At 42.9% G+C, this 16,566-nt stretch overlaps 1 protein-coding gene across 3 annotated transcripts in view; it reads left to right on the top strand.

Moving 5' to 3' along the window:
• LOC119131936 (astrotactin-2-like) overlaps positions 1-16,566 on the top strand; it is a 165,866-nt gene that overhangs the window by 107,667 nt on the left and 41,633 nt on the right. For all 3 annotated transcript variants that reach the window (XM_037266800.1, XM_037266799.1, XM_037266801.1), the window contains one exon: positions 16,433-16,557. In XM_037266800.1, coding sequence (XP_037122695.1) covers positions 16,433-16,557 — 125 coding nt within the window. The remainder of the gene's footprint in view (positions 1-16,432; positions 16,558-16,566) is intronic.

Below are 16,566 nucleotides of genomic sequence, written 5' to 3'. Positions count from 1 at the left end.
GTCACGGGTGTCAAGCTCTAGTCCTCGGGGCCGCGTTCCATCATGTTTTCCAACTGACCCTCGTTAAGCGCACCTGCGTGAAAAGTTTTAGCCACTTTCACGTTCTGCAGGAGCTAAAACTTTTCACGCAGGTGCACTTAACGAGGTGATCACACAGACACTCCATTAGGTACACCGCCATTTTCAAGTCTACCTAATAACAGGCCACTTCATTAGGGAAATATTATGGTCAAAGGTCGCGGGTGTCAAGCTCTAGTCCTCGGGGCCGCATTCCAACATGTTTTCCAAGATTCCCTCGTTAAGTGCACCTGCGTGAAAAGTTTTAGCTCCTGCAGAACGTGAAAATGACCAAATCTTTTCACGCAGGTGTGTTTAACGAGGGCAACTTGGAAAACATATTGGAACGTGGCCCCTCGAGGACTGGAGGTCGACACCCCTGGTTTAAGTGAAAAGTGCCACACCCGCCCTCGCCCCCACTTTCTGATTGGCTGTTTGATCTGTGACATCATTCGGACACTCTATTAGGTACACCACCATTTTCAGGTTTGTTCGCAAAGATTCACGAGTGACAGACAGCCTTGCTGCTATGCCAGCCGACACGTTATACCGACATTGAAGTTTTTAATTTTGTATTTGTTGGATTGTAGTTGATGGTGTTATTATACTGAATGTGTTTGTGTTTGAATAAAAGGTTGAAAAAAAAAATCCGTTATGCCGACATTTGTTATTTTAGGGGACACCAACTCATATAACAGCGTAAAACACATACATATTGTTATATAAAGCAGTTAACCAAATGTCAAGATTTTTTTTTTTAATTGATGAATATAAAAACAAGGAATAAAACACTAGACAAGTTTTAACATAAATGTTTATTAAAATAATAATAATGAATGAATCTTTATTTCGAACATGATTTAAAGAATAAAAACAAAAACAAAAAACATCACTGTTCGAAAAGGTAATAATATATAAATATTATTATAATAAAAGTATATTTCAATGCAGTACAGATTTTACTTGTTTTCATTATGTTCAAAGTCAAAGTCTGCTTTATTGTCAATTTCTTCACATGCCAAGACACACAAAGAAATCGAAATTACGTTCCCACTATCCCACGGTGACAAGACATAGTACACAATATACATACAAGTAAACAACACAAAAAAATAAAAACAAGAAGGCACAAACAATGAATAAATAAGAGTGATGAATAAATAATAAATAAACAAATAACATAAATAAGAGGAGCGAAAATGGAGCAAGTGTGCATACAGCAGAGTCAGAATATAGCGCAAAAGTACAGGACGCTACGCAGAAGGGGGGAGAGAGTTCAGGATCCTAACAGCCTGGAGTATGAAACTGTTGGTGAGTCTGGTGGTGCGGGAGCGCAGGCTCCTGTACCTCTTCCCAGAGGGCAGAAGATCAAACAAAGAGTGAGCGGCGTGACTCACATCACTCACAATCATGGTCGCCTTGCGGGTGAGATGGGAGGTGTAAATTCAAGAGATTCAAGAGTTTTTATTCGCCATGTTTGAGCGTGCCAAACAAGGAATTTGACTTCGGTAAAACACACCCTCTGTTCAACATTTAGGTGACTAACAACACTCAGGACATGTGAATAATGGCAAAAACAGTGAAGACAAATTCAAAAAGGTGTGAAGAGCAGGATGTTATTGCACAGTAATGACTCTGAGACTCTATGAGTGGTGTGAGTTCATCAGAGCAACAGCCTGGGGGAAGAAGCTGTCCTTGTGTCTGCTGGTTTTGGCGTACCGAGCTCTATAACGCCGTCCGGAGGGGAGTAGTTCAAACAGACTGCAACCTGGGTGAGAAGGGTCTGTAGAGATGTTCCTTGCACGTTTCCTTGTCCTGGACAGGTACAAGTCATGGATAGATGGGAGGTTGATTCCAATGATCTTTTCTGCAGTCCTGATTGTCCGTTGCAGTCTGTGCTTGTCTTGTTTGGAGGCTGATCCAAACCAGACAGTGATGGAGGTGCAGAGGACAGACTGGATGATGGCAGTGTAGAAGGTCTTCAGAAGCTCTCGCGGCAGGTTGAACTTCTTGAGCTGTCTCAGGAAGTACAGCCTCTGCTGGGCCTTCTTCCGGACAGAGTCTATGTGGCCGGTCCATTTCAGGTCCCGAGAGATTGTGGTTCCCAGGAACTTGAAGGTGTCTGTGGAGAGAATAGTATTACTGCGGATAGTGAGGGGTAAAAGTGGTGAAGGGTCTCGCCTGAAATCCACTGTCATCTCCACGGTCTTGAGCGGGTTCAGCTTCAGATGGTTTTGGCTGCACCAGTGGACCAGCCGCTCCACCTCCTGTCTGTACGCAGTCTCATCACCGTCCTGGATCAGTCCGATGAGAGTGGTGTCGTCTGCATACTTCAGGAGCTTCACAGGAGAGTCACCTGAGGAGAAATCATTGGTGTAGAGAGAGAAGAGCAGTGGGGAGAGGACGCAGGGGCTCCAGTCTTGGTGGTCCGGGTGTCAGATGTGATGCCCCCCAGCCTCACACGCTGTCTCCTGTTGGTCAGGAAGCTGGTGATCCACTGACAGGTGGAGGCAGGCACCGCAAGCTGGATGAGCTTCTGTTGGAGGATGTCAGGAGCGATGGTGTTGAACGCCGAGCTGAAGTCCACGAACAGGATCCTGGCGTACGTTCCTGGGGTGTCCAGGTGGTGCAGGATGTAGTGCAGTCCCATGTTGACCGCATCATCCACTGACCTGTTTGCCCGGTCGGCAAACTGGAGGGGGTCAAGCAGGGGGCCCGTGACCTCCTTCAGGTGGTTCAGCACTAACCTCTCGAAAGATTTCATGACCACAGATGTCAGTGCGACGGGTCTATAGTCATTCAAACCTGTGATGGCGGGCTTCTTGGCCACTGGAACGATGGTGGAGCTCTTGAAGCACGAGGGCACCTCACACAGCTCCAGAGAACGGTTGAAGATCCGTGCAAAGGTGGGCGCCAGCTGCTCAGCGCAGACTTTCAAGCAGGAAGGTGACACGCCGTCTGGGCCCGGTGCCTTCCTGGTCTTTTCTCTCCGGAACATCTGGCGCACTTCCTCCTCGCGGACCTGGAGTGCGGGCGCGGCCTCTGCAAGAGAGAGAGTGGGTGACAACGATGATAGAGGTGTGCACAGAGCAGTTGTGGGGAGAGGTGAGTATGTAGATTGTGCTGCAGGAAGTCCCGTTGTGTGGGAGGACCGATCAAACCTGCAGTAGAACTTGTTTAGCTGGTTAGCAAGCCTTGGGCTCTCCACAGGACGGGGGGTTCGTTTCTTGTAGCCCGTGATGCTCTGCAGACCTTTCCACACTGTTGAGGGATCAGGATTGGCAGAGAGGTGTCTCTTCAGGTTCTCCCCGTAACACCTCCTGGCTTTCCTGACCTCTCGGTTCAGTGTGTTTCTGGTCTGCCTGAACAGGTCGCGGTCGCCACTCCTGTAGGCCTCCTCCTTGACTTTGCGCAGCCTCCTGAGGTTCGGTGCAAACCAAGGTTTGTCGTTGTTGTACGTGCAGAAGGTCTTAGTCTGCACACACAGATCCTCACAGTCCTTCAGGGAGGGGAGTGAAGCACCAATAATCTTACCAGCCGTGTTCACTATGCGCTGCAGGGCCTTCATGTTGTATTCAGTGCAGCTACCACCCCAAACAGCGATACAACTGGAGAGGACGCTCTCAATGGTGCCACGGTAGAATGTAGTCATGACGGCCGGAGGAGCACTTGCTCGCCTGAGTTTCCGCAGGAAGTACAGGCGGCGCTGAGCTTTCTTCGCCAGTGATGCGGTGTTGGTGGACCAGGAGAGATCCTCACTGATGTGCACCCCAGGAACCTGGTGCTGCTCACTCTCTCCACCACAGCACCGTCGATGGTCAGCGGCAGGTGTTGGGTGTGACCCTTCCGGAAGTCAACAACAATCTCCTTGGTCTTGTTGACGTTCAGCAGGAGGTTGTTGTCCCTGCACCACGTGGTCAGAAGGTCGACCTCCAACCTGTATTGAGTCTCGTCGCTCTTGGTGATGAGACCCACCAGAGTCGTGTCGTCAGCAAATTTCACTGTGCGGTTGTTGCTGTAGGTTGCAGTGCAGTCATGCGTCAGCATGAAACCAGCAATCTAATGGGAAATTGCAGTAGATATATTGGATAACAATATTTAGGCGTATATATGCATACACGTTATTTAAAAACTACTTAAAGTGTTATAAAATTAAGATTACCCAAAGAGAAGCATAATCTCACCGTTGTTGCATAACGGCGCATCCCTTCATGCAATAAAGTTAGCCGTTAGCTTGGAGAAAACGTGCATAAGGTGGTGTTTCAGGATGTGGTTCTTTCTTTCCTTGGCAAATCGTAAATCTACATTCTGGCTTACATAGTTCAGGCCAGGAGGGAGACGCAACACGTTCACTGACTGATCCGTTGATGCATGTGAAGGTAGGTCACCCATTAACTCGTTCGCGAATGGGAAAGTCAGGATTCGTTCCCTCACTGTTCCGTTCTCGCGATGAACTGGAGATGCAAATCACTCACTCACAGATTCGTTCATTCACAGATTCGTTCGTTGTGAACGGGAAATACAATTCACGACTCGTTCGTGAACACGAAGTGACGTCATTTTCTTCTTCGTTTTGTTTTACGGCGAGGTGGCACCAGCTTCAATACGCATTACCGACACCTACTGGTTGAAGTCATATGAACTGAAAAAAGTATCTCTCGTTCACTGAAGAAAATCGTTCCTTTCAACGAATCGTTCACTCACGAGCCAACACTAGCTCCAAGACAAGAAAGAAGTCTATTTTTAAGCTCACAATGTAACAAGGCTGCTTTACCTCATCTGGGAATATGTGTAGAATTGCTATTATATAATGTGTATTTTTTTTAAATTAGAAATTTTGACAAAAATATGTGCAGTCTAATGAAAACCTCATTCATTTTTTTAATTAGTTAAAAAATCTTGCAATTCATGATTTCTACTGGATAAACTATAAGAAAAAATTACTTTGTTGAGTATTTTGCAGTTCAGTGAATTATTACTTATTTTGACCTTTATTTCATTTTTTTTCAGATTATAGAACAAAAATGCAAAATTCAGAAATCCATGTTTTTTACTGGGAAGGCACTACAAAGTCAGCTTTTGTCATAACTTTTTATTTCTGATTATTTCACTACACTTTATTTTGAAACATGTTTTCTTCTTACATGGTAGGACTGCCACAGTTTGGACGAGCGTAGGCGCCTAAAGTAAACCTGGCTTTGAAACAGCTGTTGCCATAGAGGCTTACCGCAAATTCGCAGCCAGTTTGACCAAAGGGGAAAAAGAAAGCCTTGATAAGGGAAAATGAAATAGCAATTTAAAAAAGAAACACCTGAATCAAGTGTGAAAATTCAAGGACAAACTTTGAATACCAATTAGTTTCAAAAACAGCATGATGCTGCTGGTGACCATTTAAAATATTATTCAGTCAATAGTCTTTTCATTGACACCACAACAGAAAGCTCACGATGAGAAAATTGCAATTACAGAGCTGGAAATTTTTGAGGCCGTAGTTCATCAAAGAAAGTTGCAGTGTTATTCAGAATTAAAGTTGAAGCTCTAAAATTCAGCAAGCTTCTTGTTTTGACTCAAGAACCCTTCGATTGTTTGAGCGTTGAAGATAAAAAAAAAAAAAGTGAACTCTATATATGTTCACCTGGTCCCCTTCTGTTGATAATTCAACATAAAAATACATTTTTAATATGAGGTGAGAAGTGGCAGACTCAAGCCAAATGTTTCTCTACACAGGAGATAAAATCAAGAATGGTGAGAATGCAATTTCCAGCCCTTTTTTTTTTATATTTTCGCATTTATTGTCTCACTGAACATTCATTCGTTGTAAATAACACAATCCCAAACGCTGCGATTGAGTCCGTTCTAGACTGTGCACAGCTCAAATCACCTTGCGGGGCTGTCAGTTGAACCGACAGCGGTCCGCAGGGTGACAAATGAGAATATTCAACATAAGGCATCAAAGCGTCAACATTTGATGGAGTTGCCTCACAGGAGGTAGCTAACAATGCTTGGCATTGATAGATGCCTTCAGCACCCTGCTAGGTTTTAATGAAGAAAAAAGCTGTGTGAAGAGTTCTTTTTGGACTTGGGCTAAAAAGTAAGAATTAGAAGCTAGATGGTTTTAGTATTGATTAATGAACTCCTGGCGAGGGAGGCAGTGAAGTTCGTACTGCCGCTGTTTGCAATTTCTCTTCCCCCTCGGGTTTGCTATCTGTCTCTGTCCTTTCATCCTACTTTTCCAGCATTTACCTTTCATACATTATTCATAATAATTTTTTTCTTACTTTCATGAAGTTGGCGGCAGTATTAGTATTTTGTATTCTTCAGTGGAAAGGAAATGGCAAATGACTTTTTTTGCCACATGATCGCAGTTGGTCGTTTGACATTGACTGGCAGGTTGCCAGACAACATGACAGCTAATTGTCCCGCATGTCTATCTCTAATTACTCATTGATTGAATAGATTGTTTGCAAAAGTGGCCTCACGACAATACTAAGGGAAACACATTTGTGGAAGGCTTTTTAATGCACATAAAGTTGTAAATGACTAATGGTGTATTAGTTTCACTAATGAAGCAAATTATATATTTTTAACAGTTATATATATATACTATATATTATTATTGTTGGCTTTCTGTGGCCTCAACAGGGGTTACAAATCAATACATTTACTCCAAAGCATCTCCTGCTAAGTTAAAATGAATTCACCCCCGACACGAGATGGACTGATTTTTGGATGCCTTTGGACCACTTAAACAGAAAGTCAACCATATCTGCTACGCCGGTCTCCTCAGAAAAGCAGATTTGACATGCATGCTGTCCAAGCGATAAATCAACTTCTAGAAGCATCAAGATGCAAAAAATGAGAGATAAAAAAAAGAAGTAATGTCTTCCAATTAGCTGTACAGCAGGCTGCCTTGTATTCTCCCCTTCCTTCCTTCCTTTCTTCCTTCCTTCCTTACTCTACATTTGGACGCGCAATCTCTATGGTAATGCCCCTGGCCCCGGTAGTCCATTTCCACGCTGTGCATAAGGCAGACAGCTTCCAAAGTGGCAGAATAAAGGATGCATATTTACACTGTGTTTCACTTGTATGTACAAGTCAGGGGAGGGATGTGATTTGTTTTTGTGCTATATACAGTAAAGTTTAAAAAATGAATGCTGAAGAGTACTGTGGTGAATGGTCTTTGTTGCTTCGCTGGTCTCCAAAAAACACTCGGTGGACGATGGCTGGCCCAGGGAAGGAAGCACTCCAGTGACACACGGCTGATTGGGAAAAGATTTTATTCAACCGATGTCAGAGTGATGTCTCTCCAAAGGTTCGAGTGGCCCCAAAGGCAAAGATGTTCGCATCCCCCAAAAGCAAAGATGTTCGCCCCCCTTCCTGACAGACAAGCCTATCTTATACTTGCCCAAACCGTTGATGTCATGGCTTGGAGTAACAGCTGCCGTTCGCGTTTCAGTCTACTCGTTGCTGTTCATGTCCTAAAAAGGGCATGGACAAGGGTCTTCCTGGTGATCCCTAGTTTATCACCTAAAGGCAACATACAAAGACGCATAGAATCCAAATTTCACTACAGTACTTTGCATCTGCACACTACTCAAATCTTCAGTTGGATTTTTGTGAACAGTGAAAACTTCAAGAAATCAATGTTCCTCTTCTTAAAGAGGAATTCAACCCCAAAATTGTCATTGTAGTAATACGGTCTGTGCAGTCGACAATGTTCTGATTATTGTTTCGTTTGTGGAATCCGAATTAAACAAAAACAAAATCCACCGGATTCACCAATTTTCTGAAGCCGAGCTGTGATTGGTTATGACCAGGCAACTGTGATGTCATTTTCAGTCGACAGCAAAATGGCCACCCCCTGAGATGAATATTAATCAGAATGCCGTGTTTGGACTAGTGAGGGCACATGCAACATATTGTTGTAAAGCAGTGTTTCCCAACCAGTGTGCCGCGGCACACTGGTGTGCCGTGAGAGATGTTCAGCTGTGCCGTGGGAAATTGTCCAACATTAAATACCGAGTGCATTGTAAACAGGATCGCCAAACCACAGGTCAGTTAGCGCAAGGCCTGGTCAGCCACTTGCTAATCGTGCATGCATGGCAAATCGGAGAATCTTTAGATTTCATGTTGTGGCATCGGCACATACTCAGTTTATGTGTGTTGCTGTTAGTGTGGGCTCGTGAGTGAACGATTCGTTCAAATGAACGATTTTGTTTTCAGTGAACGAGAGTGAACTTCCTAAAGTGATTCGTTCTTTTTTCAGTTCATATGACTTCAACCAGTAGGTGCCGGTAATGCGCATTGAAGCTGGTGCCACCTCGCCGTAAAACAAAACGAAGAAGAAAATGACGTAACTTCCCGTTCATGAACGAGTCGTGAATTGCATTTCCCGTTCACAACGAACGAATCTGTGAATGAACGAATCAGTGAGTGAATGATTTGCATTTCCTGTTCATCGCGAGAACGGATCAGTGAGGGAACGAATCCTGACTTTCCCGTTCGCGAACGAGTCAATGGGTCAACAGCCTTCCGTCCCGTCCATCAACGGATCAGTCAGTGAACGTGTTGGGTCTCCCTCCTGGCGTGAACTATGTAAGCCAGAATGTCGATTTACGATTTGCCAAGGAAAGAAAGAACCACTCACTGAAACACCACTTCTTTTATGCGCGTTTTCTCCAAGCTAACGGCTAACTTTATTGCATGAAGGGATGCGCCGTTATGCAACAACGGGGAGATTATGCTTCTCTTTGGGTAATCTTGATTTTATAACACTTGTAGTAGTTTTTAAATAACGTGTATGCTTATATACGCCTAAATATTGTTATCCAATATATCTACTGCAATTTCACATTGGATTGCTGGTTTGAAATTTCCTTTTATTATTATTATTTTAATAAACATTTATGTTAAAACTTGTCTGGTGTTTTATTCCTTGTTTTTATATTCGCCAATTAAAACATAAAAATAAGACATTTGGTTAACTGCTTTATATGACGTGTAGGTACACCTCATGGACACTTCAATAGGTACACTACACGAGGTAAAAAAAAAAAGAATAAATAAATAAAGGGTTAATTGCACAACAAAAGCACATTGAAGCATTTTCTCGCACCTGGGATCGAACCAAGATCTTACTGAGCAAGAGCCCGAGTCACTAACCAGTAAGCTGTTTGGACATGACAGGCTCTGGTCGAATGCACTGTTTTGTACTAGTGATGTGCATCACAGGCCAATAGGGAAAAAGCTTAAGTGAAAGTGAAAAGTGCCACACCCGCCCTCACCCCCACCTCCTGATTGGCTGTTTGAGCTGTGACGTCACTTGGACACTCCATTAGGTACACCGCCATTTTCAAGTGTACCTAATAACAGGCCACTTTATTAGGGAAATATCATGGTCAAAGGTCACAGGTGTCAAGCTCTAGTCCTCGGGGCCGCGTTCCAACATGTTTTCCAAGTGACCCTCGTTAAGCGCACCTGCGTGAAAAGTTTTTGGTCATTTCACGTTCCGCAGGAGCTAAAACTTTTCACGCAGGTGCACTTAACGAGGGAATCACACGGACACTCCATTAGGTACACCGCCATTTTCAAGTGTACCTAATAACAGGCCACTTTATTAGGGAAATATCATGGTCAAAGGTCACAGTTGTCAAGCTCTAGTCCTCGGGGCCGCGTTCCAACATGTTTTCCAAGTGACCCTCGTTAAGCACACCTGCGTGAAAAGTTTTTGGTCATTTCACGTTCCGCAGGAGCTAAAACTTTTCACGCAGGTGCACTTAACGAGGGAATCACACGGACACTCCATTAGGTACACCGCCATTTTCAAGTGTACCTAATAACAGGCCACTTTATTAGGGAAATATCATGGTCAAAGGTCACAGGTGTCAAGCTCTAGTCCTCGGGGCCGCGTTCCAACATGTTTTTCAAGCTTCACCTCGTGTATTTCCTTAATAAAGTGGCCTGTTATTAGGTAGACTTGAAAATGACAGTGTACCTAATGGAGTGTCCGTGTGATTCCCTCGTTAAGTGCACCTGCGTGAAAAGTTTTAGCTCCTGCGGAATGTGAAAGTGACCAAAAACTTTTCACGCAGGTGCGCTTAACGAGGGTCACTTGGAAAACATGTTGGAACGCGGCCCCGAGGACTAGAGCTTGACAACTGTGACCTTTGACCATGATATTTCCCTAATAAAGTGGCCTGTTATTAGGTACACTTGAAAATGGCGGTGTACCTAATGGAGTGTCCGTGTGATTCCCTCGTTAAGTGCACCTGCGTGAAAAGTTTTAGCTCCTGCGGAACGTGAAAGTGACCAAAAACTTTTCACGCAGGTGCGCTTAACGAGGGTCACTTGGAAAACATGTTGGAACGCGGCCCCGAGGACTAGAGCTTGACAACTGTGACCTTTGACCATGATATTTCCCTAATAAAGTGGCCTGTTATTAGGTACACTTGAAAATGGCGGTGTACCTAATGGAGTGTCCGTGTGATTCCCTCGTTAAGTGCACCTGCGTGAAAAGTTTTAGCTCCTGCGGAACGTGAAATGACCAAAAACTTTTCACGCAGGTGCGCTTAACGAGGGTCACTTGGAAAACATGTTGGAACGCGGCCCCGAGGACTAGAGCTTGACAACTGTGACCTTTGACCATGATATTTCCCTAATAAAGTGGCCTGTTATTAGGTACACTTGAAAATGGCGGTGTACCTAATGGAGTGTCCGTGTGATTCCCTCGTTAAGTGCACCTGCGTGAAAAGTTTTAGCTCCTGCGGAACGTGAAATGACCAAAAACTTTTCACGCAGGTGCGCTTAACGAGGGTCACTTGGAAAACATGTTGGAACGCGGCCCCGAGGACTAGAGCTTGACAACTGTGACCTTTGACCATGATATTTCCCTAATAAAGTGGCCTGTTATTAGGTACACTTGAAAATGGCGGTGTACCTAATGGAGTGTCCGTGTGATTCCCTCGTTAAGTGCACCTGCGTGAAAAGTTTTAGCTCCTGCGGAACGTGAAATGACCAAAAACTTTTCACGCAGGTGCGCTTAACGAGGGTCACTTGGAAAACATGTTGGAACGCGGCCCCGAGGACTAGAGCTTGACACCTGTGACCTTTGACCATGATATTTCCCTAATAAAGTGGCCTGTTATTAGGTACACTTGAAAATGGCGGTGTACCTAATGGAGTGTCCAAGTGACGTCACAGCTCAAACAGCCAATCAGGAGGTGGGGGTGAGGGCGGGTGTGGCACTTTTCACTTTCACTTAAGCTTTTTCCCTATTGGCCTGTGATGCACATCACTAGTACAAAACAGTGCATTCGACCAGAGCCTGTCATGTCCAAACAGCTTACTGGTTAGTGACTCGGGCTCTTGCTCAGTAAGATCTTGGTTCGATCCCAGGTGCGAGAAAATGCTTCAATGTGCTTTTGTTGTGCAATTAACCCTTTATTTATTTATTCTTTTTTTTTTTACCTCGTGTAGTGTACCTATTGAAGTGTCCATGAGGTGTACCTACACATGTCATATAAAGCAGTTAACCAAATGTCTTATTTTTATGTTTTAATTGGCGAATATAAAAACAAAGAATAAAACACCAGGCAAGTTTTAACATAAATGTTTATTAAAATAATAATAATAATAGAATAAATTTCCAACCAGCAATCCAATGTGAAATTGCAGTAGATATATTGGACAACAATATTTAGGCGCATATAAGCATACACGTTATTTAAAAACTACTACAAGTGTTATAAAATCAAGATTACCCAAAGAGAAGGATAATCTCACCGTTGTTGCATAACGGCGCATCCCTTCATGCAATAAAGTTAGCCGTTAGCTTGGAGAAAACGCGCATAAAAGAAGTGGTGTTTCAGTGAGTGGTTCTTTCTCTCCTTGGCAAATCGTAAATCGACATTCTGGCTTACATAGTTCACGCCAGGAGACGCAACACATTCACTGACTGATCCGTTGATGCACGGGAAGGAAGGCAGTTGACCCATTGACTCGTTCGCGAACGGGAAAGTCAGGATTTGTTCCCTCACTGATCCGTTCTCGCGATGAACTGGAAATGCAAATCATTCGTTCACTCACAGATTCGTTCACTCACTGATTCGTTCACTCACTGATTCGTTCACTCACTGATTCGTTCACTCACAGATTCGTTCATTCACATATTCGTTCGTTGTGGACGGGAAATGCAATTCACAACTCGTTCGTGAACGGGAAGTTACGTCATTTTCTTCTTCGTTTTGTTTTACAGCGAGGTGGCACTAGCTTCAATGCGCATTACCGGCACCTACTGGTTGAAGTCATATGAACTGAAAAAAGAACGAATCACTTTAGGAGCCAAAGTAGCTTGGATATTTCACCAACGTAAAATACACAGTCAAGTCGAGACACCTCGACTGTGATAGCCACTCAGCCGCTGTCAGAACAGCAGAGCGTCTTTAAAAGTGACTTTGTTCTAAATGTCACAATATTTTATAGAGCTAGTCTAAAACAGTAAACAAAGCCATATTGATTATTTTGGATTTTGATCACAATCACTTTCAATAGTTTATTCCTTACACTGTCTAAAACCTTTTTTCAAAAACTGTCACTTTCAATTACAAAAGAAATACAATTTAAAGAATATTTAGTATTTATTTGTATTCAATTATTCGACTCTCCATACATATATAGGAATCAAACTTTACGTCTTTTGTTGTAATATAACTGATTTTAATATGGAAGCTGGTGTAACACTTAACAGATTTTTGTTGGTGGTGTGCCTCGAGATTTTTTCCAATGAAAAGGTGTGCCGTGAATGAAAAAAAGGTTGGGAAACACTGTTGTAAAGAAATCTTTTGGGGTGACTTCCTCTTTAAGAAGCTTTGTAGTAACCTATAGATGTCACACATTGGGTGCAAAGCACTACAATTGTATGAATGAAACAATTCAGGTCACATACGTGTCCTTCCTTAAAACCAAGATACCACTAGATAGCGCCAAACAATGGTTTTATTGCAAAAACACCCAAAAATAAAACTAACATTTTGTACATGTTCATTCTAGAATTCCTGTGAAATTTGGCTATAGTGAAGGAAAGAAACTCTCTTAAAAGTGGCCACAAATGAGTTCAGACGTTACAATAAGTCTATACAAATACACCAAAACAAAAAACTGTGAACATGAACCGATGAACTCTTCGCTCAACTTTGTCTGCTGTTTTTGTGTATTTGTTCGATTTCCTTTTTGTTGTGTGCCTTTCTTTGGCACAACAGCTAATTATGTCATTCATTGTTGAAGCCAAACAGCGAGGCAGCCGCAGAAATTGCCGGCATGCCGTTTTGTGCCTTTTTTATTGTATTTTTTATGCCACTGGATGTACGGAGGGAGAAGCTTGTGAGACATCAGATGACTTTTTTACGTCGAGACATTCAAAAGTACAATTATGATAATCTCCTTGCAGCTGCCGCTTATCTTTTAAGAACGATCAAATTCTTGAAAGAGCGGGGTTTTTTTCCATGATGAGGAGAAGATGGAGCAAGATATGGAGCATCTGGAGACTCTATTTGCCTTAGGCTACATTTACACTACTCGTTTTATACCCTCTTACAAACTTGTGACTATCAGATTTCTTTGTTTTTACTATTATTTGCAGTGACCCATATCTGATATCCTTACTGGTATTGAAAAAAACGGAGAAAGAGAAAGACGGAGAGAGAGGGGGAGGGATTTCTTTGTGTGTATAAGGCATAATATTACAAGATTAAAGTCATCATTTATTTAAATTAGGGCTGAAACGAGTCCACGAGTTACTCGGGATTCCGGCTCCGGTCCTCCCAGTGTGGAGTTTGCATGTTCTCCCCGTGCCTGCGTGGGTTTTCTCCGGGTACTCCGGTTTCCTCCCACATCTCAAAAACCTGCATGGTGGGCAGATTGCACACTCCAAATCGCCCGTAGGTTTTAGTGCATGTGCAGATTGTTGTTTGTCTCTGTGTGCCCTGCGATTGGGTAGTAACCAGTTCAGGGTGCATTTTTCTCTGCTTCGAGTACCCACTGATTTATGTTTACACTGCCAAGAAGAAATCAGGTTAACCACAGTAACAATAGTTTATGCTAAGCTTGACAGTAACATGCATAATTGCTGTCCCAATTAAGTCAAATTTAGCGTGGAAATGAACTTCAGTAGTCAGGGGCATTACCATAGAGGTTGCGTTTCTAAATTCCCAATGACTGTAAATAAACAGCCGATAGTTGACATTGGAATCAGACTTAGCATGGGAAACATCTTGTAGTACCGCCGGCATGATGGTATTGGCTGGGAGTCTTCTCTTTCACCTCGGTTGGAAATATAATTATTTCCTATCCACCTCTTGAATTGGCAGCTCTGTTCCACGAATGGCCTCTCTGATCCCGTTCTTGTGTGTCGGTTTCATTTATTACCACGTGATTGTATTGGTGCTCTATGAATACATTTAGAGAGTTTGATGCACAACGGCTCTTAATCAAAAAGTAAGACCATGGTGCAGTCTTATATAAAGCACAGAAAAAAATGAAGCTTTGAGCATCCTTCCTGAAAATAAGGGTCTTTTTTGATGCAGAGAAAGAGTGACCTCTAGTGGAGTATTGGTGTATTAATGCTCCTCCTTGATTCACTGCTGTAATTGCAATAGTCATTGTTCTTGCTGCAAATGACTATAATAATAAATAATAAAATACAACAACATCTATTTTAAAACCTAATTATAATGAAATCAACACATAAAAAAACGTGCCCAGCCCTCACATTCATTATTATATTATTAGTATTATAGTATAATCTTGTTTTTTTTATTTCAAATATGTTCATTACTAACAAATATATTGTTTATTTTCTTTATATATTTTTTTAATCATTTAATATACCCAGCTAAATGCTACATTAACGAATCCTAATGCCATTCAGTCGCATAAAAGTGATGTTGTATAATTAGCTGATTGAAACACTTGACAATGAGTTCTTTGTGGTGCAGCGTGCGAAGGATTTGTATTTAGTACTCGGCTCCTGTGGGAAGGATTAAGGAGTCTTGGAAAGTGCTCGCCACACATGGATCCTGGATGGCTTACAGTGTTGGCATTGTTGAGCGGACCCATTCATTGCCTGAAGATGCAGCAGTCATTGCAGCCTCATGGCGTGCAAACCTGTTGATGATGGACACTATTAAGAAGCAGAAGAATTAAATCAAGCAATGTGATAATACTGCAGACAACGTGAAGCGTTTTATTAGCTATCCGTCTAAACTCTGCATGTTAGGAGGAAGTTGTTTTGGATCATTGAGTGTTCTGCCTTAACTTGATTGAAGCTAATGTTCCTACAATACTCTTTTCCTGCAGAACCTACCAAAGATGTTTTCCCAGAAGCACCTTCACGGTGATTTGGGAGTTGTTGGGATCCATGGATATATCTGTGTTAGCTTGCTTAGACAATGAGGGTCATACAGAGTTGAAAACAAGATTTACTCATACAATCTTATAGGGGTGAGCTTTTCGTACAATGTGTGTCCTTCTGTGTCATTGTGGGCTAACCAAACTTGGATTTAGTAGGTCAAAGCATTAACAGTACCATCTATGTTTTCTACAATCAGTGCTTTAAATGTGAGGATTAATCCACTGTAATCATCTTTGAAGCACTACTTACTACTCACTTTGCCCGCCTTTCACTCAATCATGACTTTGGTATGAGACTCGCAAGGCTTTGTGCTTGCAGAAGGCTACAGAAGATGGAAAAGAGTGAATCACAGTCCCCTGGGTCTCCACAGCACACGTCTGAGCTCGTGCAGTGCAGCGGGGACATTTTGTCTTTTTGTCGAGGAAATTGAAGCGAGCTGGCTTCGTTCGACTATAAAAAGCCCAAAGCAGTTCATCCATCGAACAAAAGAGGACACATACACACCCCGCTGTCCCTCATGACTGTTTATTTTCTGAAATGGCCTCTCTTGTATTTCATGGGGCGAACATTGACCAAAAGAGTTTTACAATCATGCACCCCCCCCACACACATTTTTGTAATTAAGAGCACTCTGAATGGTCAATTCTTGTCTCTTTTTTCCCCCATGAACAATTACTAATATTTTTGCATAGGAGGAGCTTCTGCTTTCAGCACCACGGACAACAACACTGCTACTAAACTCCCCCCCCACACACACCCTCCCGCACTTGTTGGTGCCAGTGGCGCCAGATGTGCTGCCAACAACAGCAGCGTCTAATTAATTTAGTAGTAGATGACTTTCTTCTGTTCAATGCATCTTCCCTTGAGTTATTTTTTTCCCCCTCTTAGCTCCACCAAAGCTCCACTTTTGAATAAATTAGTATGCATCACAGGTTGATGTGGGTTAATCGGCCTTGTTTCTCCCTGCAGAGATAACAACTTCGTTAAGGACTTCCCCCAGCTAGCCGACGGCCTCATGGTTCTTCCCCTGCCGGTTGAAGAACAATGCAGAGGTGTGTTATCAGAACCGCTGCCAAATCAGGATCTCCTCACAGGTGAGTGTG

The sequence above is a fragment of the Syngnathus acus genome, chromosome 12, assembly GCF_901709675.1.
Source record: "Syngnathus acus chromosome 12, fSynAcu1.2, whole genome shotgun sequence".
NCBI lineage: Eukaryota > Metazoa > Chordata > Actinopteri > Syngnathiformes > Syngnathidae > Syngnathus > Syngnathus acus.
This window is presented reverse-complemented; position numbering and strand designations above follow the sequence as displayed.